General features: G+C 40.0%; 1 protein-coding gene across 1 annotated transcript in view; it reads right to left on the bottom strand.

Moving 5' to 3' along the window:
• myo9aa (myosin IXAa) overlaps positions 1–27111 on the bottom strand; it is a 363558-nt gene that overhangs the window by 202934 nt on the left and 133513 nt on the right. Inside the window, exon 3 of the mRNA XM_043680122.1 lies at positions 2691–2785. Within this exon, the coding sequence (XP_043536057.1) occupies positions 2691–2785 (95 nt within the window). The remainder of the gene's footprint in view (positions 1–2690; positions 2786–27111) is intronic.

The following is a 27111-nucleotide window of genomic DNA, read 5'->3' as shown; positions in this document are numbered from 1 at the left end:
GGCCTGTACTGCGCTGTATTCTTCTTCTTCTATCCTCTGGCAGCTCATTCTATATACGTACCACCGTCTGCATGAAAAAGTTGCCCCTTAGGTCTCTTTTATATCTTTCCCCTCTCACCCTAAACCTATGCCCTCTAGTTCTGGACTCCCTGACCCCAGGGAAAATACTTTGTCTATTTATCCTATCCATGCCCCTCATAATTTGTAAACCTCTATAACGTCACCCCTCAGCCTCCGACGCACCAGGGAAAACACCCCCAGCCTGTTCAGCCTCTCCCTATAGCTCAAATCCTCCAACCCTGGCAACATCCTTGTAAATCTTTTCTGAACACTTTTAAGTTTCACAACACCCTTCCGAAAGAAAGGAGACCAGAATTGCACGCAATATTCCAACAATGGCCTAACCAATGTCCTGTACAGCCACAACATGACCTCCCAACTCCTCTACTCAATACTCTGACCAATAAAGGAAAGCAAAACAAATGCCTTCTTCACTATCCTATCTCCCTGCAACTCCACTTTCAAGGAACTAAACCTGCACTCCAAGGTCTCTTTGTTCAGCAACACTCCCCAGGACCTTACCATTAAGTGTACAAGTCCTGCTAAGATTTGCTTTCCCAAAATGCAGCACCTCGCATTAATCAGAATTAAACTGTATCTGTCACTTCTCAGCTCATTGGCCCATCTGGTACAGATCCTGTTGTAATTTGAGGTAACCCTTTTCTCTTCTATCAGATCAGAGCCAAAACTACTCATCACTCCCAAGTATCCACAAATAACAAAGAAAATCAAATTGTTTTCTCCACTCGTTACCTCTTTATGCACTCTCATTTCTTGCAAATGTCATCTAAAAAATCATGGACTTTTTGGTCTAAAGCATATGCATCATCACTATTGCCTCCTCTGACATGTCTGACCATTAGGTGTTAGCTATGAATTAGAAGCAGCACTATGTTCTGAGGAAAAAACATTAAGAGGTCAACGGGCTTGATCAGGAAGGCTAGGTTGTTTTTTTCTCTCTACAAGAGTGAGGAAGTATGCCACTATTAGCAATATTGACTTTTGGATGAGATGTTAAATAGAAGCCCTATCTGCTCCCTAAATAAGAGGGCGAAAGATACCGTGATAAAATTTCTAAGAAGAGCAGGGGAGTTCTCCCTGGTGTCTTTCCCAATATTTATCCTTCAGTCAATATGAGTAAAACATTCACCTGTTCATTATCACATTGCTACACACAAATTGACTGCCACACTACAAAACTTTCATTTGCAGTACAAATATAATTAATTGGCTGTAAAGGCCTTTCTATTAAGTTGTGTATGGAATCACAAATGAAATTTCTTTAATCATCCACACCCACTCAGTCCATTGACTCCTATCTCCTTTTATGACTTTTATCTAACAGTTCATTATAATTTTCTTTCTCTGTCATTCCCATTTAATGTTCCACTTAGTTCACTCACTTGAGACAGAAAGACCACCGAGTTCTAAAAGGTCTTCAAGGATTAGATGGTCAAATTGCTTCTTTGCTTAAACTGCCACCTGCAGTGCTTTCCAAAGCCTGCCAAACACTCTACCTCCTTCTTCAGTAGGTGTAAACTATCACTTGGCATTATGATGACATAACTAAACATCAAGCTTCTACATATGTGCAGACAATGGAGTCATACAAAACACAAAGGAAGATGGCTATGATTGCTCAAAGTCAATCACTCCACCACAGGACATCAATGTAAGAGTTCGTAGGCCCAGCCATCTATAGCTGCTTTATCAAAGACACACTCTCCATTACAAAGTCAACAGTCAGTTGAAGTTTCAGCAATCACAATTTCTCAGGCACTGAAGTATTTGTGTCCAAACGAAACAGGAACTGGACGCTCTGACGTGACCTGATGAGCAATAACAAGTACCAAGTAACATCTCAAACAACTGAGAACCTGACCACTGCCCCTTCAAATCCACTGATATTATCACTGAATCTCCCACTATCATCCTGGGGCTTACCATAGACAAGAAACTAAACTGAACCATCTGTATAAATACTGAGACTACAAGAGCAGAGCAGAGCCTGGAGATTTCTAAGGCACAAAATTCATCTTCCAACTTCACAGTCTGTCCACCAACTAGAATGTGGGATATGCCAGTGTTGGACTGGGGTGGACAAAGTTAAAAATCTCACATCACGAGGTTATAGTCCAACAAGTTTATTTGGAAGCACCAGCTCTCAGAGCGCTGCTCCCAAGCTAGTGCTTCCAAACAAACCTGTTGGACTATAACCTGGTGTATGATCTTTAACCTGGTCCGCCAACTACAAGGTACAGGTCAGAGGTGTAATGAAGTAGTCTCTATTTGCTTGAGTGAGAGCAGGTCCAAAAACGATTCGTTGACAACATCAACAGGAGAATTTCAAATGGCTAAATAGTTGAGTGCTGTTGCTTTTCAAAAGGTAGCAATTCCATTCATCCACCCACAGTCTCATACCTCTTAACCTCCTCTCTGCAAATATCATTGTGCACTTATTTTATATTTAACTTATAATAATTATATCACTAATAATGCTTCAACAAACTTAGCTGATAAAATAGAAACCTATTTATGGTGGGAGGAGATTCAAAAATATTGAATGATTTCTCTTTTCATCACTCTTTTTAAACAAACAGTAATCCAGCCATATGCCTTACATTACTCACCCTCGTACAGTGCCAGTCTCCTGGTAGTTCACTTGAATGAATTTACCAAAACGGCTCGAGTTGTTATTATGAGCTGTCTTTGCATTCCCAAAAGCCTGTTGATGAAACAAAAAATAGTCAGAAACTCTGCAAAGTGAAGGTTCCTCGCTCTTCATTTCAATTATCGCCAAAGATGTTGAGGCATGTCAAGATCTTTCAAAACCTGGAAACTGGATTTGAGTAATAAAAAGAATCTGCAAAAAAAAAAGCATGTAACAACTGTGGAATGCATATTGTTTCAAACTGCACTTATTTTATACTCAACTGAACATTCATTGCTTAATGATTTTTTCCATCTCACACATAAATGAGCTCCATTATTTTGGGAAACATACTCACAGATATGGGTAATCTTTTGGTATCTTGCCCATATTGTCTGACTTCGCTTTTCAATCTGGTCAGTGCATATGAACAAGATATCATAATAGAAAAGGTCTATTAGCTTAAAAAATACAATGATTCACCTTTCACAGCTTTCTAAATATCCCAAAAATTCACAAGAAATTCAGAAGAAATTCCTTTTCATCAATATCTAATATGAGGGCCCCTCATCTGAAACTGTGTCGCTTCGCTCTGGATTGTCCAACGAGAAATATCATCTCAGCATTCACCCAGTTAAGCATCCTCAGAATCCTATGTCTCATTCTTTCAAACTTAAATGGGTATAGGTCAATCTGCTTAACCTTTCCTCATACGGTAATCCAATCGTCCCAACAATCAGCCTAATGAACCTTCCCTCAACTGGTTTCCATGCAACTTTACTCTTCCTTAAGTCACGAGTCCAAACCGCACACAGTACACCAAATGTGGTCACCGCACCATTTTATGCAGTTGAAGAGAGTCTGTCCCACTTTTATATTCCATTCTCTTGGTATCAAGGCCACATTTCAATATTCTTTCATGTATGAGAATGCCAAGGTCCATCTATATTGCAGCAGTCTCCAGCTTCTCTCCAATTAAATAATTTTTTTTCTGTTTTATCTACCAGTTTTCTATATTATATTTCATCTGCCAATTTCAGGTTTACCTAAAGCCTGTAGATGTCAGTAGATATGAGTTTTCTGGAGTCACTAAACAACATTACATCCATCGAAATTTCTTTCAAATGTTGGTGCAACTCCCAAACCACAGCAATGCTTTTTATGGAAGCAAAAACAAAAATCACAGAATACGATGACAACCATCATAGCTGAACAAAGAATTCAAAGCTAAAGTAGCAACATTTGACATTTGTCCACTATAATAGGTCAATTATTCCCTATGATATAGGACTATCAATACTAATAACCTCTAATTTCAATTTTATGGCAAAATAAGACCAGCAATGGCAACAGATCAAGCTGCTACAGGAAAGATGTTATGAAACTTGAAAGGATTCAGAAAAGATTTACAAGGATATTGCCAGGAGGGATTGGGGTATAAGGAGAGGTTGAATAGGCTGAGGCTGTTTTCCTGGAACCTCGGAGGCTGAGTGGTGACCTTACAGAGGTTAATAAAATCATGAGGGGCATGGATATGGTGAATGGACAAGGTCTTTTCCCAAATATAGTGGAGTCTAAAAATAGAGGGCATCGGCTTAAGATGAGAGGGGAAGATTTAAAAGGGACCTAAGGGGCAATATTTTCACACAGAAGGTGATGCAAGGATGGAATGAGCTGCCAGAGGTGGAGAGGCTGGTACAATTGCAACATTTAAAAGGCATCTGGATGGGTACATGAACAGGAAGGGTTCAGAGGGACACGGGCCAAATGCTGACAAATGGGACCGTATTAATTTAGGATATCTGGTCGATATGAAGCAGTTGGTCCGAAAGGTCTGTTTCCATTTTGTACATCTCTAAGAATCCAATTTCACATAATAACAATTCAATAATATAACTGTTCAGAAATTAAACTAATGCAACTGCTCATAAACTATGAGTTCTGTATCACACATGATGGAATCCATGGTTTCAAATTTTTTTTTTTAAAAAAGACAGACCCATATCAAAAAGGGAAGCTAAGTGAGAAAACTGGCCCTTCTGATTTCTTAGGAAGCAAAGACTGAAAACGTAATTGGAATGCACAACTTCTGGGGAGACAAAGAATGACCAAAAGATATAGATACTGCTATTGGCTCTGTGAATTGAAGATAATATTGGTGGATTTAAATTGTCCAAACTGTCTTAAGCAGTGATGAACAGGTTCTGTGACATATGTCATTTTCGTAGAATCAGGGTTGGTTATATATTGTGGTGAGGCAGGGATCAGGCTAAATCCCTGAAAAGCTGAAATTTTCTGAAACACATTTTTATGAGTTTGATTACCTGTATACTGGATGGATCGTCAGACTAATTCATAGGACTTATTTTACTTGACTACATGATTTAACACAAAATACTTAGTTTAGAACTTGACTTGACAATCAAATCATAATCATGTCCATATTACAGAGGAGGAAGTGCTGGATGTCTTGAAACACAAAGGTGAATAAATCCCCAGGACCTGATCAGGTGTACCCTAGAACTCTGTGGGAAGCTGGAGAAGTGGTTGCTGGGCCTCTTACTGAGATATTTGTATCATTGATAGTCACAGGTGAGGTGCCGGAAGACTGGAGGTTGGCTAACGTGGTGCCACTGTTTAAGAAGGGTGGTAAGGACAAGCCAGGGAACTATAGACCAGTGAGCCTGGCGTCAGTACTGGTCAAGTTGTTGGAGGGAATCCTGAGGGACAGGATGTACATGTATTTGGAAAGGCAAGGACTGATAAGGGATAGTCAACATAGTTTTATGCATGGGAAATCATGTCTCACAAACTTGATTGAGTTTTTTTGAGGAAGTAACAAAGAGGATTGATGAGGGTAGAGCAGTAGATGTGATCTGTATGGACTTCAGTAAGGCATTTGACAAGGTTCCCCCCGGGAGACTGATTAGCAGGGTTAAGTCTCACGGAATACAGGGAGAACTAGCCATTTGGATACAGAACTGGCTCAAAGGTAGAAGACAGAGGGTGGTGGTGGAGGGTTTTTTTTTTAAGACTGGAGGCCTGTGACCAGTAGAATGCCATAAGGATCGGTGCTGGGTCCACTGCTTTTCATCATTTATATAAATGATTTGGATGCGAGCATAAGAGGTACAGTTGGTAAGTTTGCAGATGACATCAAAATTGGAGGTGTAGTGAACAGCGAAGAAGGTTACCTCAGACTACAACAGAATCTTGATCAGATGTGCCAATGGGCCGAGAAGTGGCAGATGGAGTTTAATTTAGATAAATATGAGGTGCTGCATTTTGGGAAAAGAAATTTTAGCAGGGCTTATACACTTAATGGTAAGGTCCTAGAGAGTGTTGCTGAACAAAGAAACTTTGGACTGCAGGTTCATAGCTCCTTGAAAGTGAGTCGCAGGTAGATAGGATAGTGAAGAAGGCGTTTGACATGCTTTCTTTTATTGGTCAGAGTATTGAGTACAGGAGTTGGGGACGTCATGTTGAGGCTGTACAGGTCATTGGTTAGGCCACTGTTGGAATACTGCGTGCAGTTCTGGTCTCCTTCCTATCAGAAAGATGTTGTGAAACTTGAAGGGGTTCAGAAAAGATTTACAAGGATGTTGCTGGGATTGGAGGATTTGAGCTATAGGGAGAGGCTGAACAGGCTGGGACTATTTTCCCTCGGAGCGTCGGAGGCTGAGGGGCAACCTTATAGAGGTTTGCAAAATTGAGGGGCATGGATAGGATAAATAGGCAAAGTCTTTTCCCTGGGGTCGGGGAGTCCAGAACTAGAGGGTATAGGTTTAGGGTGAGAGGGGAAAGATATAAAAGAGACCTAAGGGGCAACGTTTTCATGCAGATGGTGGTACACGTATGGAATGAGCTGCCAGAGGAAATGGTGGAGGCTGGTACAATTGCAACATTTAAAAAGCATTTGGATGGGTATATGAATAGGAAGGGTTTGGAGGGATATGGGCCGGGTGCTGGCAGGTGGGACTAGATTGGGTTGGGATATCTGGTCGGCATAGACGGGTTGAAGGACCTGTTTCTATGCTGCACATCTCTATGACTTTGTAGACTCTGGGTTTTGATGTAAAGAGAATTAGCTGAGATTGTATTTTGCATTAGCTTTGATTCCTTCATGTTTTTGTGCAAATGCGTACGCAAACAATTGTGCTGACAACTAACTTAGGACTGTTAGTAGTGCAGGCTGGCAGCGTAGTGCAGCTATTTTTAAAAATTCATTCAGGGGTGCAAGTGTCACTGGCTGGGCTAGAAATAATTGCCAATCCCTAGCTGCTCTCGAAAAAGTGGGGATGAGTAGCCTTCTTGAACCACTGTAGTACATTTGCTGTAGGGGGAGGTTCAAGTCCCCTGCGCAGTTTTGGGGTTCAAGTCCCCGGATGGGGAATAATTGAGGTTCGAGTCCTCTGTGCAATACTGGGGTTCAATTCCCCTGGTTGGGTTTGTTTGAGGTTCGAGTCCTCTGCACGATACTGAGGTTCAAGTCTCCTGAGCGGGTTTGATTGGGGTTCGAGTCCTCCGCGCTGTGCTGGTGTTCAAACTCTGTGTTTAAGTGAGATTGAAGCTCTCTGTATTTAATTGGGATTCACATTCTCTGGGTTTAATGGGGTTCGAGCCCTTGAGAGGAGTAAATTGAGAAAGGGTTAAAGTCCCCTCGTGCAAAATTTGAGCCTCTGCAAGTCTTTGTTCTGGAGGGGGGGGGAAAAAAAAAAAGAGTGTGGGTTGGACTGTGGCGCCACGTGGCTCACCACTAGGGCTATCTCTTTTTAAGTGTAATTTCAGTGAGTAGATAAATAGGTCGATAAAAATGAAAACCACAAATTAAGGTTGTACTAATACTTGGGTTGAAAAAGGCAAGTTTCAACGTAAATTGTGCCATGCTCAGAGTGTTTGATGTTTAAAAATACCGGTTTGTTAAAATACTGGTTCAGAAAATCATTTTAAATAATTGTTTTGCCCTGTTTGAATCAGAATCTCAATTCAATGTGTTTTGTGGGCTATGTAATGGGCTAGATTTTGTTCTTACATTGAAATTGTACAATGTCCTTTTCAAAATTATCAAACTTGTAACCTTAAAACAAAATGATTGAATGCCTTGAGCCTCTGATTTGTTTGAAATTCTATAATGCCTGTTAAAAAAACATAGTTGGGTTAGTGGTCATGCTTTAGCCAGATGAAAGTACTATATTAAAGTACTATATTTGCTACTATGTTTTTAATGCAGAGTTTTCACAAAAAGTGTGTATTTAGAGTCTGATGTTTTGTTAAGATCTTAGAGAATTTTAGAACTTTAGGCTGAGCCATTTAAATTCTTTCAATTATTGTTAAGACTTCATTGGCCCTCTTCATATTGCAAAGTCAAAGAATGTTGATCTCAACCAAAGTTGCCACCGTAATTCCAACAGTTTTATTTGTGAACTTTCATTTGGATAACAAATTTTAAAATTTTCAGCATTTGTTTTCCACGAATATTTGAGATTTAAATCTGAACTGAAACTGCCTCTCCAATTGCTAAAGTACAGGAAACATTTTGTTGTTTTCTTGCCGTTCCAGACTTTCAAAATACTCTTCCTGCTTTCACGTTAGCCAAGTATCAATTTGTTAAAGGAAAATAATTTTTGAATAACCTGAGTGAGGTACCAGAGGGTTTGACTTTAGGACCATTGATTGTTGTTTATAATTGACTGAATTGCTTAGGCAGTACAATTTATAAGTTTATGGATTGCATAAAACTTGATAATGTCATAAATAGTGAACAGACTAACAGACGTCAAAACGACTGAGAATGTTGAAATAGGTACACACACTTTAGTGTAGTTAAATGTGCGACTATCATCATACTGACAACCACCTTGGCAAAGAAGGAATGAGAGGGGAAATACAAAGATACTTCCTGCAACTAAAATCTTCGCTAGAGTTTCTCCATTCACAGGTAAAGCACGCCTTCGGACCACCGCCCACCCCTCCACAACCTGATCCAATGGATTCAATCAACTCCCTAGTCATGAGCATGAAAAGTGAAGCTAACAACAGTGAAGAGGAGGTTAGTATGCTTCATCAGTGGTCTTCCTGTGGACATTAAACCACGTGAACTTTACCTTGTTTTTAGATCATTTAAGGGATATGAAGGTTCACTGATCAAGCCAACATCAAATCAGCCAGTTGGCTTTGTTACATTTAACAGCAGAACGGGAGCAGATGCAGCAAAGAATGCTGCATTCACCGAGCCTGCAGCTGCTGCACCAAATGCTCAGATGCGCTGGTATTCTCCATCTGAAGCATCTCCAGAAGGATGGAAGTCTCATCAGTTTTGTGAAGTATTTAACTGCCCTGATCCAAGAATTCAGATTTCTCCGTGGAGTGGCGCGGAAGGACAGACTAGATTTTGTTTTCAGGTTGGATTTTACTGAAGGAAATTTGCAGAGAACTGGCTTATTTCCACTCGACTTGGAAGGGATGGAGTGGTCACTAAAGACTGTGGATTTAAGAGCTTCACTGATGAATTTTTTTTCCCAAGTGGGAGGATTCTTCAAACTCTAATTACTGTGACTGACTAGTATTTTTTGTTATCACCATTGCATGCTGTGTGTCAATAACCTGCTTAAATATTGGCTGTCAGAGTCTTATGAAAGCTGGTAGTGCCATCTAGGTGGTTATCATGAAATGATAAAAGGAGAGAATGAGAATGTGTTTGGGTATAAGCAGGCAAAGAGTCAAATTCTGAGTTTTATAAAACAAGAGGTTCAACTAAGCATGACTCAGATCAGATAAGAGCTTGCAGTTAACAATGGGATGCTGGAGGCAAGGGTAATAGATAACAAGGTGGAAAAGCATTCATTCTGTAGAGCCATTTAACAATATTGGAAGCATTCAGTTTTGTAAGGTCAGTTTAACAAGGTTACAAGTATTCATATGTGAAGCCAGGTAAGGTTAAGAACATTCATTCTGTAACAGCAGATGGCTAAGTCTTTGCTGATTGTAATGGTCACCCAATCAATATCTATGTTGCCTTATCTGGATGCTCCTCCCTGTAAAATAACTATATAATTCATAAAGAAACTGTTGTACAAGAGAGAAGACCAAGAACTCATATCCCTGTGCACATGGGCAATCGTTCTCTCTCCCTCCAGGGCCCAGAAAAAAGACGGGGGAGGCAAAATTATACAGTGTCTCTGAGCATTTTATTTCGACTGAGGGGAGAACCGGGACAACATCGGTACACCCAGAATGCTGTTTGGGAGAATTCCAAGATGTTAATCCAGCAGCACTGAAGGAATAGTGATACATTTTCAAGTCAGGATGGTGAGCAACTTGGAGGGGATGTGGTGGTTTTCCCATGCATCTGCTGCCTTTGTCCTTCTTTCTTGTAATATTTGAAGGTGTGTAAGATGATATCTAAGTAATTTTGGTGAATTGCTACAGTCCATTTTGTAATATACACTTGAGTGTACTGGACGCTGCATTTATTAATACAGTGTACACAAAAAGCATATGTAGACTGAACTGAATTCAACTCAACAAAATAGCTGGTTAATTTCTCAGGACAATGCAAGAGTTAATATGCCTGATTTAAATTTCAAACAAAGCCAGGCAGTTAACTGTCAATCAGCACTATTAGATGTATCACAAGAATAATGTAATTATGCATTTTCTACCAGGATCTCAAAAATAACAATCCTTGATTTAACTTTGGCTCCTTAACATGAAAGCAAACACTTGCCTGCATCTCATTAACTTGTACATTCTTTTTCAAAAGAATCCTATCAAGTCAACCCATGTATGACAGCAAGAGAAATTAGGTCAGGTTGCAGTAAGAAGAGTACACATATCTTGAAAATTTCAAAATGCTGCCTCCGGCAAAGGTACAATCTTATTCTATCGATACTTTCATTGAAGAAGAAATGTAGTTTGTTCTTCTTCAAAATTAAGTGGAAGAACAGCTGTGACTTATTGATGTTGGCATAACAACAGTGAATAGCATTGAGTCAGAGTCACAGAGATGTACAGCATGGAAACAGACCCTTCGGCCCAACCTGTCCATGCCGACCAGATATCCCAACCCAATCTAGTCCCACCTGCCAGCACCCGGCCCATATCCCTCCAAACCCTTCCTATTCATACACCCATCCAAATGCCTCTTAGATGTTACAATTGTACCAGCCTCCACCACTTCCTCTGGCAGCTCATTCCATACACGTACCACCCTCTGCATGAAAATGTTGCCCCTTAGGTCCCTTTTATATCTTTCCCCCCCTCACCCTAAATCTATATCCTCTAGTTCTGGACTCCCTGACCCCAGGGAAAAGACTTTGTCTATTTATCCTATCCGTGCCCCTCATAATTTTGTAAACCTCTATAAGGTCACCCCTCAGCCTCCAACGCTCCAGGGAAAACACCCCCAGCCTGTTCAGCCTCTCCCTGTAGCGCAGATCCTCCAACCCTGGCAACATCCTTGTAAATCTTTTCTGAACCCTTTCAAGTTTCACAACATCTTTCCGATAGGAAGGAGACCAGAACTGCATGCAATATTCCAACAGTGGCCTAACCAATGTCCTGTACAGCCGCAACATGACCTCCCAACGCCTGTACTCAATACTCTGACCAATAAAGGAAAGCATACCAAACACCTTCTTCACTATCCCATCTACCTGTGACTCCACTTTCAAGGAGCTATGAACCTGCACTCCAAGGTCTCTTTGTTCAGCAACACTCCCTATGACCTTACCATTAAGTGTAGAAGTCCTGCTAATTGCTTACATGGTAAAGATTTATTTAAATATGCTTGGCAATACATTTATTATTTTTGCTCCCTTTATACCACAGCCAATATATGGGTATAAGAATTTATGGATGAAGTCCTTCTACCCATGCACCTACAGAATAATTGCCAACTACTGTTACAAGTGAGACAGTAGATGGAATACATAGTCTAACTCTTCAACAGAAATATTATGTGATAGAGAAAATATTATTAACACTGAGGAAGATTATGGAGGGCAAGAAAATGAAATGAAGACAGACCAATGAACAATCTGCACTACTTAGAACAAGCTACAATTCCTCTGGGAAAGATCAATGTATCACGGAAACTCTCAGCTACCAGTCACCACAATCTACAACCTGCCCTTCAGTTTGAGGCAGAAATTTCAGTAGGTGATTGTTGCCCTTGGCATTCAGTAAAATACACAAGCTTCCGACATTCTACAAGGGCTGTTCTAATTTCCTCCATACATGCTTTACATAATGCTATTCGCAAAGACCCTCAGATGTCTTTCAATCCTAAATTCCTCTAGTGTACGACTATCTGTGTGTTATGAATTTTTCTGTCCCTTCTTGAGAGTACAAAAGCAGATAGCACGGTAACACATCAGAACTAGGCTAATATACACAGAGATGATTCTGTAAAAAAAAAAATCAGACTTCAATGATTTATCAAAACTGTCATGATAAGACACTCAAGCAAAACTATTTTGAAAATTCTATTTTAGAAATGAGCAATTGCATCATTCTGAATAGAGATGCCACCAGCAGAGAAAAACACTCTGACCAAGATTGTTAAATAGAGCTACACTAAAATTCAAATCTTTGTTTGACAGTATATTGAATTTAGTTTGGAATTTGTTTTGAGAGTTGATCTCACTTTCAAAATCTAGAAAGGTGAAAATAACCCATAAGACCACAATTAGGTATGTACCTCAACACCAACTTTTTCCAGACAATGAGATAAAAGTACTTGAGAAAACAAAGAAATTTATAGTTCTAATAATAAACACAAAACTGAACATAAAGCAGCTGGAGAGGCAGTAAGCATGTGAAAAATTAAACTAATGTTCCTCCTCCATTCTTGCTCATCTCTGCTTCCATAGAAACTGGGATCTTGTATGATGTCCACTCCTTCAAGTCATTAACACAGATAGTAAATAATTGAGGACCTAGCACTCTCCAAATTGAGGACCTAGCACTCTCCTTTGTAACACTCCACAGCTAAGTCTTTCCAGCTTGCATAAGACCCAGTAATCATGGTTCTGCATCTTGTGTGTTAAACAATTATCAATCCATTCTAATACATGACCTCAATAGCATACCATGAATTCCAAAGGACAAAGAAAATTTACAGCCCTGGAACAGGCCCTTCAGCCTCTAAGCCTCAGTCGATTGAAATGTACTGTCTAAACCGGTCAGTCAATTCCTAAGCATCTGTATCCCTCTGCTCCCCACCTACTCATGCATCTGCCCAGATGCATCTTAAATGAATCTATCGTGCCTGCCTCTACCACCTCTGCTGGCAACGCGTTCCAGACGCCCACCACACTCTGTGTGAAGTACTTGCCGCGTGTATCCCCCATAAACTTTCCACCTCTCACCTTGAAAGCGTGACCTCTCGTTATTGAATCCTTCACCCTGGGAAAAAGCTGGTCTCTATCCGCCCTGTCTCTCCCCTTCATGATTTTGTAAACCTCAATCAGGTCCCCCCTAAATCTCCTTTTTTTCTAATGAAAACAAACCTAACCTACTCAACGCCTCTTCATAGCTAGCACCTTCCATACCAGACAATATCGTTGTAAACCTATTCTGCACCCTCTCCAAAGCGTCCACATACTTTTAGTAATGTGGCGACCAGAACGAACCAATGTCTTGCACAATTTTAACATGACTTGCCAGCGCTTATACTCAATACCCTGTCCAATGAAGGCAAGCATACTATATGCCTTCTTGACCACTCTATCCACCTGTGCAGTATCCTTCAGGGTACAATGGACCTGCACTCCCAGATCTCTCTGTCCATCAACTTTTCCCAAGGCTTTTCCGTTCATTGTATAATTCACTCTCGAATTAGTCTTGCATAAATGCATTACCTCATTTGTCTGGATTGAAATCCATCTGCCACTTTTCCGCCCAACTCTCCAGTCTATATTCACCTGTATTCTCTGACAGTCCCTGATGCTTTCTGCTACTACACCAATCTTTGTGTCATCTTCAAACTTGCTGATCATACCAACAGTGCCCTCTTCCAGATCATTTATGTATATTACAAACAACAGTGGCCCCAACACTGACCCCTGTGGAACACCACTGGTCACCTTTCTCCATTTCAAGAAACTCCCTTCAACTACTGCTCTTTGTTGCTCAACCAGTTCTTTATCCACCTAGCTAGAACACCCTGCACCTCATGTGACTTCACCTTCTCCATTAGTCTACCATGGGAACCTTATCAAATGCCTTACTAAAGTCAATATATACGACATCAATCGCCCTCCCTTCATCTATCAACTTGGATACTTCCTTGAAGAATTCTATTAAGTTGGTAAGGCATGATCTCCCCCACATAAAACCATGTTGCCTATCACTGAGAAGCCCATTCTTTTCTAAATATAAATAGATCCTATCCCTCAGTACCCTCTCCAGCAACTTTCCCACCACTGACATTAGGCTCACTGGTCTATAGTTACCCGGAATATCCCTACTACCCTTCTTGTACAGGGGGACATGAGCAACCTTCCAGTCCTCTGGCACCTCACCTGTATTTAAGGATGCCACAAAGATATCGGTCAGGGCCCCAGCTATTTCCTCTCTCACCTCCCTCAGCAACCTGGGATAGATCCCATCCGGTCCTGGGGATTTGTAAATCTTAGTAACCTCTCGCCTATCCAACACACCTTCCCACTTACGTCAACGTGATCCAGACTAATCAAACTTCTATCTCTAATCTCAAGATTCATCATGTTCCTTTCATCATGTTTCTTACTGATGCAAAGTAATCATTTAGAATCTCACCCATTCTCTCAGGTTTGACACACAGCCTTCCTTCATTATCCTTTAGTGGACCAATCCTTTCTCTAGTTACCTGCTTGCTTCTTATATAAGAATAAAATGCTTTGGGATTCTCCTTAATTCTGCTCACTAAAGCTATTTCATGACCCCTTTCAGCCTGCTTGATTCCTCATTTAAGACTTGTCCTACTCTTCCGATATTCCTCCAGGGCCCATTCTGTTCTTAGCTGCCTAGACCTTATGAACGCTTCCCTTCTCCTCCTGGCTATGTAGTGCAGGAAATTTTATGTGGCACCTTATCGAGTGCCTTTGTAATCAGAATACATTATCTCTGCTGGATCTCCCTTATAAACCTTGCTTATTATATCCTCAAAGAACTGTAGCAAATTTATCAAACAATTTCTCTTCCACAAAATCATACTGACCCAGACTGCATCAAACTTACCTAAATGTCCTGTTATTTCTTCATCAATAATGGACTCCAGCATTTTCCCAAAGACAAATGTTAGGCTAAATGGCCATTGGTTTATTACTTTGTTTCCTTCCCTTTGAACAGGGGTCACAATACTTGCATTCAAATTCCAGTTAATTCTGGAGTATTTCAATCAATTCCTCCAAGATGTCTGCAGGCTGTTCCTTTAAAATCCTTGCATGCAAGTAACCAGCTCCTGGCAACTTGGCTGCCTTCGATTCCATTAGATGTCAAATAGCATCCCTAAACATACCTTCCACCTGAAGCAATATTTCACTTGTACTTCTTTCGATCTAGTCTACTGCATTCACTGTTCACAGTACAGTTTCCTTTATTTTGGCAAGACCAAACGCAGATTGGGTGACCACTTCTGTGGAACACCCTGCTCTGTCTATAGGAATGAATCTGATCTTCCGGCTCCTTGCCAGTATAATAAGCAACCTCACTCTTATGCTAACTTGGGTGTGGTACAATATTCCAACAAAGCACAACACTCCAGTTTCACCTCGATATTTTTTAACTCATCAGTCTTAATGTTGAATTCCATAACCTCTAAACTGACCACATGATGTCTGTTGTTCATTTTTCTTATATTCTTCCATCCTCTCTCCCTCATAGTCTTGTCTTGTTTGTGTCTTATTTATTTTGCACTCAGTACAGGGATCCATTCTCTCCTTAATTAAATCCATGTTACATTCCTTTTCTTTCTCAACACTGTCTTTTGCGCAGGGCCTCTACACCATCTGTTCCCTTGACGCCTCCGCCACCTGTCAAAAAACTAAAATAAACATTTCCAAAATCTTCCAGTTCTGAATAAGTGTCATAGTGGACTCAAAAGGTTAACTTTGTTACTCTCTCCACATATGCTGCCAGACCTGCTGTACTTCTTCAGCATTCTTGGCATTTAATTCTATTGCTCCAATATTGTCCTTGCTGGCTTCCAATCCGAATAGTATCCATTCATTCCAGCTCGTCCAAATTACACTTACTCAGAGCTTATTCTGTATCACTCCACTCACCCAACCTACTTCTTGTTGACTTATTATAGTTGAAATTCTCTTATTCTGTCCTTCTATCCCTGCCTGACCTTCTCTTCCTTTTCTCTGGAATGTTTTCCCGTGAAACAAACCTTGGGGAACCATTCACCTGTATCCTGCTCACAGCATTCCCCTCCCACGTACTGTTGACATTTACTGTCAGGTGCCTAGCTTCCTCTTTACAAGGCCCTCAAATAGTGTTGCCATTCCATCTCTTTCAGAGTTCTGAAAACACATGAGATTCTGTTTTGGATTACCTCACTGGCCAATGCTTAACTGATTCTGAGTGAAGCGTTTTTAGATGAGTTTGTATTTTAGAGGGTTTTTTCTTCATTCTTTCATGGAATGTGGATGTGGTTGTGTCTATCTTTAAGTGCCCTTGAACAAAGTGGCTTGTTCGGCAACTTCAGGGACCAGTTAATCTTATTGCTGGGGGTCTGGAGTCACAGACCAAATCAAGTAAGGATGGCAAAATGTTCTTTTTAAAAAATCAATTCATGTTAGTTTTCATGGTCACCATTACAGAGACAAATTTTCAATTCCAGATGTGCTAACTGAATTCAATTTCCGGCAGCTGCTTTGGCACGATTTGACCTTATGTTCCAAACAGCATCAGCCGAGGTTTTTAGTTTACAAGTCTAATGATTCATTTAGCTGATTAACTCATTATTCTGTCCAAAGTAAATATTACACCTAACACCAAGAACTTTTATTTTGTGTAGTAATCTTTTATCTGACAGCTTATTAAATGCTTTTAGAATTTCAAATAGGCTATTCCCCATGATCCAATCTGCTTCTCTTTTCATAACACCATTTTGACTTTGCTGGATTGTATTATACTTTTCTCGATATCCTGTTGCTACTTCCTTCATAATGGACCAATGGGATGTTGAGCTAACTAGCCTACAATTTCCTGCTTTCTGTCTCCCTTCTTTCTTAAATTAAAGGTATGACATCTGTATTTTCCAGTATGCTGGGATTTGGAGAATTTGGAAGATTACAAGCAATGCACCCATTAGCTTTCACAATGAATTAAAATTCCTGGGAAAGATGCAGTATTCACGTTGGACTAGTAAAAGGTAAAGTCACCAGGTCTTAGCAGACCAAAAGATTGCTTTCTCATTAGTCAGAGATGGCTGGTGCTGGTTTAACCAAAAGGTTGTCATGCCTCAAGTGAGGGGAGAGGCAGAGAAAGAGTGTCCTTCATGGTAACCTCAGCAGATGCAGGAATTAAAGTTATTCTGTTGGTATCACAGTGCATCAGAAACAAGCCGTCCAGCAAACTGAGCTGGCTAGCATCCATCACATCACTCAAAAAAGTACTTTGTACATTGTTGATGAGAAGTACTTGCCCCCCTACCTATCCTAAATTACTTGCTTTAAATGCAGCTCTCCTTTTGTTCAACAAGTGGAACCTCAGTGCTTCTAAGAAGTAATTTGCAAAGGCAATGAGCATTTCATCTGAGGTTCCACCTTTATTTACTAATGGTCACATTCCACCAGTTCTTCATTTCTTATGAATCATTTGTACTTAGTTGGCAGTAAACGAGCTCACTGTGATCTCAAGACTTCTGACCCATTTAACAAAATACAAAGTCAAGAAGGGACACAAAAGAAAATATGAAGTTGCTTTGCCATTTCCTTTTGTGGCTTTTGTTCATGCACCTGTGCAGAACAGCACACGTGAGAGAGATCGAAAGGGAGATGAAATAGTGAACAATGAAAGAAAGGAAGTAAAGGATTACAGACTTGACCCTAAATTGAAAAGCAATAAAGGGCACTAGGTCAATGAAATTAGCAAACAAAATCAGTATATTTTACAAAGATCCCTGGTCACACCTATAAGCAATTCACAAGAATACTTGACTAGAAGACAATTTCATCTAAAAATTCAGTTTAAGTAGTGAATTGAAAGCAAACCAATCTAGAAACCTCAGACAACTATAACAAATCGAGGTAGTGCAGAGGCAGCACTGCTGGATGAAGGGCATTGGCATGGAGTGATCAGATCTCATTAAAATTTTAAATATAATTCAGACACTGACAAATTCTGGAATGTGCATGAAAAAGTACAAAAGATTCAATTTTGACATCCTTCACCTCCCACTCTCTATCCATCACACAGACTAGTAAGTTCTCAAGGAAGTGTCAGAAATGATTCCCAGTTTGATTTGGAGTTAGCTCATTGCGGTGGTGGTAGCACGGTGATACAGAAAATTGCCTATTTGTTTTTGCATATTAATAATTGCAAAAGAAAAGATTATCTTTCAATCAGGCGGAATTCCTAAACCTCATCATTATAAAACCACAACTGTTGAAAAACAGATGGGTGGATGTTAGGCAGGATTGAGTTCAACTGTAATTCTTTCTAATGTCAAAGAATTTGCTTGGACAATAAATGGCAGTCTAGTCAATGGCCAGTTCCAGAATGAATACATGAAAAACATTTGCGCAAGATTGCTCACACAAAATCACTCTATTAAAAGTCAACATTTACTGAAAAAGTTTATCAGGAACTCATTTTATACATAAAGAATGAAGGAAATTATGTGGAGTGGATGATTTAAAATATACCAATTCACAAGATATATTGTATTTTCTGGTGGAACACTAAACCTCACTCATTTCCTCAGTGTTTTTCAATCATCTCATTCCTCAAGGATTACAGATCATCACACGCTCAACTAGTAATAGCAGTCCTTTTGACACCACAATCCTCAGAAAACAGGGAAATCAAATATCTCATTCACAATGAACACTTCATACTATTTACAGACAGCATTCAACTTTAAATATCAGCATTATATTTCTTCAATTTCAAGATTGAGAGTCACGTGGTTTCTTTATGATAAACCATAGTACCATCGTATACAGCAGGTGAAGGAGCTTCATTGTCAGGAGTAAAATATGATCTATACAGGTAATAGCTCTCACACTTGCCTAAGCCCTTTTAATCACACCCTTTTGTGACTCCATTTTACCTTGATTACTAGGGTCACATTTCCTCTGAATTTCCCTCATGTTTTCTAAGCGTTTCAAACACTGTTGAATTCAATGCTCAAAAAGTCTGTCAACCTGATTGCTATTGCTCCCTGGACCCCAAAACTGTGGAATTTATGTCCTTTCATGTTTTTTTTTTGAGGCTGGAAACAAGCTACCCAATTGTGACAACTTTAATTTACCTCCCCTATTCCATACCATTGTAGAATTGAGAGAGTCAGAGATCTAAACACAGAAAAAGGCCGTGAAGTCCATTGAGTTTGCACTGGTTAAAAACAACCAGCTAACTATTCTAATTCCATTTTCTAGCATTTGGCCTATAGCCTCATGCATTTGTGATGCCAAGATATAACATTTAAAAAGTTGTTGTGGTTCTGTTCGCCGAGCTGGAAGTTTTTGTTGCAAACGTTTTCGTCCCCTGGCTAGGCATCATCATCAGTGCTTGGGAGCCTCCTGCGAAGCGCTTCTTTGATGTTTCCTCCGGTGTTTATAGTGGTCTGTCCCTGCCGCTTCCGGTTGTCAGTTTCAGCTGTCCGCTGTAGTGGTCGGTATATTGGGTCCAGGTCGATGTGTTTGTTGATGGAGTTTGTGGATGAATGCCATGCCTCTATTAATTCCCTGGCTGTTCTCTGTCTGGCTTGCCCTGGCCTTGCTTCAATCCTTCCACAGTAATAATTACAGCAGGAAATCTGGATCCATCGTGTTATCAGGGTACATTTGTACATCTGCTTTAACAAAAAGTTAAATGATGAAGTATGATACTTTACAACACCATTGTAGGGAAGGCAACACTTGCAGGTTTCATTAAAGGGATTGATGGTAGTCCAGCAATGATGGGCAAAGTACTTAGCTGGTGATCATTTAATGAGGTTGAAACCCAGTGAGATAAATCAATAAACGATATAAATGGAACACGAAATGACACGACCAGCTATCCTTAGTAGCCACACACGCAGACAACAAGCAACATGAATTCGACTGGGACAACACTACTATCGTAGGGCAAGCCAGACAGAGAACAGCCAGGGAATTCCTAGAGGCATGGCATTCATCCACAAACTCCATCAACAAACACATCGACCTGGACCCAATATACCAACCACTACAGCGGACAGCTGAAACTGACAACCGGAAGCGGCAGGGACAGACCACTATAAACACCGGAGGAAACATCAAAGAAGCGCTTCGCAGGAGGCTCCCAAGCACTGATGATGTCGCCTAGCCAGGGGACGAAACGTTTGCAACAAAAACTTCCAGCTCGGCGAACAGAACCGCAACAACTTGTAAAATGAATTAGGATTTTCCTTTATTTTACCTGCCATCATCCATTCATATCAACTTTGCACTCTCCTCGTATCGAATCCCCACAGTATGGAAGCAGGCCATTCAGCCCATTGAGTCTATACTGACTCTCCAAAGAGCATCCCATTCAGACACATTCCCCTATGCCTGCATTTCCCATGGTTAACTGACCTAGCATGCACATCTTTGTGCTGTTCAAGGAAACCAGAGAACCTGGAGAAAACTCACGCAGGCATTGGTATGATGTGCAACTCCACACCGATAGTCACCCAAGACAAGAATCAAAACCAGGATCTTATCGCTGAGAGGCAGTGCTAACCACTGAGCCACCATGCCAACCTCCTCTAGGGCTTCTGCTGTTTTCAGTTCTTGGTATCTGCCAAAAGTTTTCCTTTTCTCTCTATCTAATCCTGCATATCCCTTGACATCCAGTATTTGCTGGGATTTGTTGGGTCCTACCCTTTATCTTAGTACAAAGTCAACAGCTTCCAATTGTCTCTATTTTCTTCTTGATTGCGTCCCACTGCTCTGTCACAGATTCATTTACAAATAACTGCCCCTAATCACTCTGGCCAAATCATATCTGATCTTATAAAACTGCCTTTCCCCAGTTTACGTCTTTGATTTTAGGCCATTCTGTTCTTTCTAATGACAATCTTGAATCTATGGAGTTATGATTGCTACCTGCAAAATGCTACCCCCATTGATAGTTCAACCACTTGCTTCATTACCTAAAGTTAAGTCCAGGACCACCTCCTCTCAAGGTCTTCTATCAAAGTTCGTAAAGCTTTCCTTGATCCATTTTAAGAATCCTGCTCCCTCTAAGCGGCACAATGGCTCAGTGGTTAGCACTGCTGGCTCATAGCACCAGGGTCCCAGGTTCGATTCCAGCCTTGGGTGACTGTCTGTGTGAAGTTTGCACATTCTCCCCGTGTCTGTGTGGGTTTCCTCCAGGTGCTCCGGCTTCCTCCCACAGTCCAAAGATGTGCAGGTCAGGTGAATTGGCCATGCTAAATTGCCCATAGGTTAGGTGCATTAGTCAGAGGGAAATGGATCTGGGTGGGTTACTCTTCGGAGGGTCAGTATGGACTGGTTGGGCCAAAGGGCCTGTTTCCACACTAATGGGATTCTAATTCTAATTCTAAGCCTTTCACACTATGACTACTCCAGTTAATGTTGGACAGGTTGAAAGCCTCCATAATCACTATGCTATTGCTTTTAGACTTCTCTGAAATTTGTCTACATATCTGCTCTTCAATTTCTCTGACTGTTAGGGGGCCCATAGTGTGATCCTAGATATGTGATTGCTTTTTTTTTGGTTTTTAAGTTCCACCCATATAAATTAATTTGAGATGCCTTTTAAGATATCATACCTCCTTACTGCTGTAATTGATTCTCTGGTCAATACGTGAAACCCTCTCCTCTTTCACTTCTTGTCTTGCCTAAAGACCCTATATCCTGAAATTCCAAGTTGACTATCCTGCCTTCTCTCAACCATGCTTCAGTGACAGCAATGCCATTATGTTCTAATTTGTGTCCTCAACTCATCTGCTTTGTTCATCATAATACCATTCAACCTTATCAAACTCCCTTGTGTCTTAATGCCCTATCACTTCTATGCCTTTCTGATTCAGTGACTGGTGGGACTTTTCCCTTGGCCTTAGCTTCTCAACTACAAAATAAAAAACAGACCATGGAGATATCTGTACATGCAAGAATTCTGCAACACTAAGCATTATAGTCACACCTGAATAATACTAACAGACACCATCTTTCCAAACACATCCAATCTCCTTAAAAGGAAGAAAGTGAAATTCCCCTTATGATAGGAGTCTTGTGCCTTGTAGAAGTGGGAAACTTAGTAGGCAAGTTACTCACTGCAGAAAGCCCAGCCTCTTGAAATACTCTTGTAGTCCAAGTACTATATCATTGACTTATAATGAAGGTCTCCATATGAATTAGTTTAAAAGGTTACCGTTAAAATGGATTCTGAAACAAACTCTTTCTCTGAACAGCTAAGTTTTCCAGCACTTTCAGCTTTTCAAAAAGATTTCTAGCATCTGCAATGTTTTCTCTTTGTATTACAACTGGACTAACTTTTCCAAACTAACTGCTTGCATTTTACAGAAGATAAAATGTTTCAGATTTCAAATTATGGTGCCTGATACATTTTTCTCTGCAACATTCTTTGCCTCCCACATTAACTTTTCATTTCCACCGCTACATTTCTATTACACAGAAAAGGTTGCACACCATTACAGACAGACCAGCACACTTAATTGGCACTATATCCAAAAACATTCACTCCATTCACCACCGACACTCAGTAGCAGCAGTGCGCACTAGTCACAAGATGCACTGCTGAAAATCACCAAAGATCCTCAGACAGCACCCTCCAAACTTACAAACAGTGCTATCAAGGAGGACAAGGGTAACAGATACATTAGACAGCACTTGCAATTTTCCAAGTCATTCACCATCCTGACTCAAATACTTAGCTGTTCCTTCACGATCTCTGGGTCAAAATCCTGAAATACCTTCCCTGACAGCACTGTGGGTCTATCTAGAGAAAATGGAGGACAGCGGTTTAAGGAGGTAGCTCAGCACCACATTCTTAAGGACAACTAAGGATGGGCAATAAATGCTGGCTCAGTCAGTGATGCTTATGCCCTATGAGAGAATAAAAAAGCTTCGTAGCTATTAAATGAATTTTGCTCTGAGAATTTGTCATAAACTTTCCTTTTCAGTTTTGTTCTGTCTTATTAATAGGCTATTCAATCATGAGACAATCAAATTTAGAACAACCCTTTCACCCAGAGTTCCATTGGGACAGTCCCACCTGAACTTTTCCAATTCCCATAAGATCAAAATTTTTGCCCCAGTTGCACCATCCTTCCCTGTGTTTTGTACACTTGTGGAAAATTTCACAAACCAATGTTACTTAAAATGCTGGCAAGGAAATAGCATTACTCAATTCTGACGACTTTTATTGAGCATCAAAATCAATGGGGATTATAACAATTATTGAACACTTGTATTAAGAGGCAAGACTGAAGTGCCAATTAATTCACTGGGTAAAATATTCATCAACATTGTTCACTGGCACCATTAAAAGGCAAAAACAATATGGTCCAGTGAATTTAGAAAAGAAATGATTAAAACTATGACTATTATGGTAATTAGTATTTGATAGCTGTTATTCAATATTATTTTCGCAAAAACTAAATCTATTAATTCACCTAGTTTCGACAAACAAGCAAGCAGCTAAGTGAACAGATAATTTGCATATTCATGTATACTGTTACAACACAGCGACAGACAGTCAAAACAAATCAGCCTAAAAAATAGAGGAGATCTATTCCATTATGTTGGAAGGTTGTTTTTTTTTGGGGAGCTACAGTATTTACAACAGATTTCATATCACAATAAGCAACAGTAATTCGTCTGTGATAGGTCACATTCCAAGCTGTTCCATTAACATTTCTTTCACAATATAGACAGGAATAGAATTTAAATGAATGTTAATTATTATATTTGTGCAAATTCCACTTTTCCCAACAATAGAACATGTTCATTACCCTTGCAGTCCTGATCATACTGACTTTGTGCACCAGTGCACAGCCTCTTCTCTTCCCACCAAGATATGTCAAGAATCCTGTGATGTCAAGAAATTTTCAACTACACTCAGCTACTTTGGATAGAAAATAGCCTTGATATAGAACTACAAAACAAATATATATTTTAATTAACACAAAGTCAAAAGCACAGTTCAAAATCACATTAATATAGACATAGCTCTCCAATTCCAAAGTGGTCATTATTCACTCCATCAGAAGGGGGGGGGGAAGCTCGCTGATGTTTGCACAATGCTCAGCACCATTCATAACTCCTCAGATCATGGAATAGTCCATGTGAAGTGTAGCGAGGTCTGGACAATATCCATGCTTGGGTTGATCAATGGCAAATAACATTCATGCCATACAAATGCCAGGCTATGACCATCTCCAACAAGACTGAACCTAACCATTGTCCTTTGATATTCAATGGTATCACCATTACTGAATTCCCTCACTATCAACATTCGGGAAGTTACCATTGGCCACAAAACAAAGTTACAAGAACAGGTCAGTAGCTAGGAATCCTGCAACAACTGTTGCACCTCCCAACTTCCAAAGCCTCTCCACAATCTGTATGGCACAAGTCAGGACTGTGATGAAATCCACCCCATTTGCCTAGATGGGTGCAGCTCCAACATTCAATAAGCTTGACATCAGAAGCTTGACAAAGTCACCTGCTTGATTGGCACATCTACAAATATTCAGTCCCTCCACTACTGGCGTTTAGTAGCAGCAGTATGTATCATCTACACAAGACACTGCAGCAATTCACCAAAACTTCTAGGATAGTATCTTCCAAACCCAAGTCCACCACTGCCGACAAGTTCCCATGAAAGCCACTCACCATCAAATGGATTGCAGTGATTCAAAGCAGCACCACATCACCACCTTTTCAAGGGCAACCAGGAATGAGCAGTAAATGCCCACATGAATGAACAAAAATAAATTGGATTGGATAGAGCAGATCCGTACAAATGGGAGCTAAGTTAATGGTATACGTATAAACATGGACTTGTAAACACGTAAATACAAATCAAGAATTGATTTAAATGTAAGTGTTTAAACTGACATAATACAATAGATTTCAAGAACCTATTTTCCATGAAGGGAGAATCTAAATCCAAAAAGGTACAACATTAAAATTACATGTTAGGTAGAAATGAAAGGATGAATCATTTCTCACATAGTGGGTACTGAAAATTTATTACTTTCTCCCCAAAAATAGTGAATGCTAAGTTGCTCGAAATATTTAAGGCTAGGATTGATAGATTTTGTTAGGCTAGGACAGCAAGAATATACAGTAATGTTGGATAAATGAAGTTGGATGATGATTTTATATAGTGGCAGGACAGTTTCAAGGAACTGAATGGCCTCATCACACAATAATTGAAATCAATTAACAAAGCACAAATTAGGGTTCAAAACAGGGTGGACCTCAGTGGTCTGCGTAGCTTCATTACGCAATGCCTATGTAACTGAGCTGTTGAGTAAACACAAAATATCAAAACTAAGTTCAACAAACAAAACATATTAATTTCAAACAGTGAACTGACATGTACCTCAAAACATGAGAAAGAACAGAATGAGAAGAATTAATTTGGGGTGCCTAGACAACATCCAATTCTGTCTCAACACCCTCCAGCTGCATATTCTCCAGAGAAAATGTTTGCAAGCTTCTCTCCACTTCCCCTCCAAAGTATATCCTATGTGCATTTAATAACATAAAAAATAACTTTATTCCCATTTGATCACTAGGTTCTTTTTAAAGGCAACAAATTATAAAGTATGAACAGCTTTAGAGTCTGTCAAAAATAACTATTCCTTGGAGGAAATAAATTCCTTTTAATCTCAGGATAGAAGCATTAATTAATCAACTTTTATGTACATTATTCTTTTTTTAAACTTACTAATGAACTTTGATCAGAACCCCTTTGAAGTTCATGGGTTCATTTTTGAGAGCCTCCAGTGACAGAAATATCTTTGTTACTCTTCACTTTGTTCCAAAAACTCTTTTTGATGAAGAGATGAGTAACTTTTTCACGTAGGATGTGGTGGGGGCAGGTACAATTACAACATTTAACAGACATCTGGCTGGGTATGTGAACAGAAATGATTTAGAGGGATATTGGTCAAATGCTGGCAAATGGGATTAGGTCAGATTGGGATGTCCAGTCGGTGTGGACGAGTTGGACTGAAGGGTATGTTTCCTGCTTTATGACCCAATGCTCCACCTGCCCCTAAAATAAACATAAGTCTAACCACTTAGGGAGTGATCAAACAAAAAGAAATTCAATGAAAGGCCCGTACGTATATAAAGACCTCAACATTTTAGTTTATTTTAATTTTCATTGTGATCCAGTCAGGAAGAGGACTGTTTTACAACAAAGGGCTGAGGAAAAAATTGCTAAACTTTTAAAAAGTTGTTGAAAATCGATAAGTTGTGTTTAAACTGCTGCCTTATAAGTAGTGGGAAAAGGTATAAGAGGAATGGCCTGGTTCCTTGGTGCGTATAAAAAGAGAGATTCACCTGGTAACAAGTTGCTGATTGGTTTGAACAATTATGACCAGCTGTGGAAACCAACAGTCATAAGACTGACAACAACTCTCCATTTGGTTTGAAAAGCTTGTGGATGTAAATGATGCAATGAGAAGCCTTCAAGCCTCTGGAAAGAGAGGCACTGATCTCTCTCTCTCTCCTCCCCCTCCCACCCCCACGTTAAACACCTGAAGCGAAAGAAACCCAGTTATTTTCTCCCAACAATCACCATAGCCTGTTGTTTAACTAATACATTACAAACACATTTTGTGAACCTGTTCGCTCTGTGCACCTGTGGGCAAATGAAAGATTCTGAAGGAAAAGATCAGCCAACTGAAGGACTCAAGAAACTAAAAGAAACCCTTCACCAGTTCCGGAGAACTTGTTAAGTATATGATTTGGAGATGCCGGTGTTGGACTGAGGTGTACAAAGTTAAAAATCACACAATACCATGTTATAGTTCAACAGGTTTAACTGGAAGCACTAGCTTTTGGAGCACTGCTAGTGCTTCCAATTAAACCTGTTGGACTATAACCTGGCGTTGTGTGATTTTTACCTTTGTTAAGTATATAAATCTGGTCCGCGTTTTCTGTTAAGCTGAGTCTATCAGACTGATCAATTGAGAACTTTGCATTCTTTAATTTTTTTTTAAATGTCCA

This window comes from Chiloscyllium plagiosum, chromosome 40 (genome assembly GCF_004010195.1).
Source record: "Chiloscyllium plagiosum isolate BGI_BamShark_2017 chromosome 40, ASM401019v2, whole genome shotgun sequence".
NCBI classification, from domain to species: Eukaryota; Metazoa; Chordata; class Chondrichthyes; order Orectolobiformes; family Hemiscylliidae; genus Chiloscyllium; species Chiloscyllium plagiosum.
This window is presented reverse-complemented; position numbering and strand designations above follow the sequence as displayed.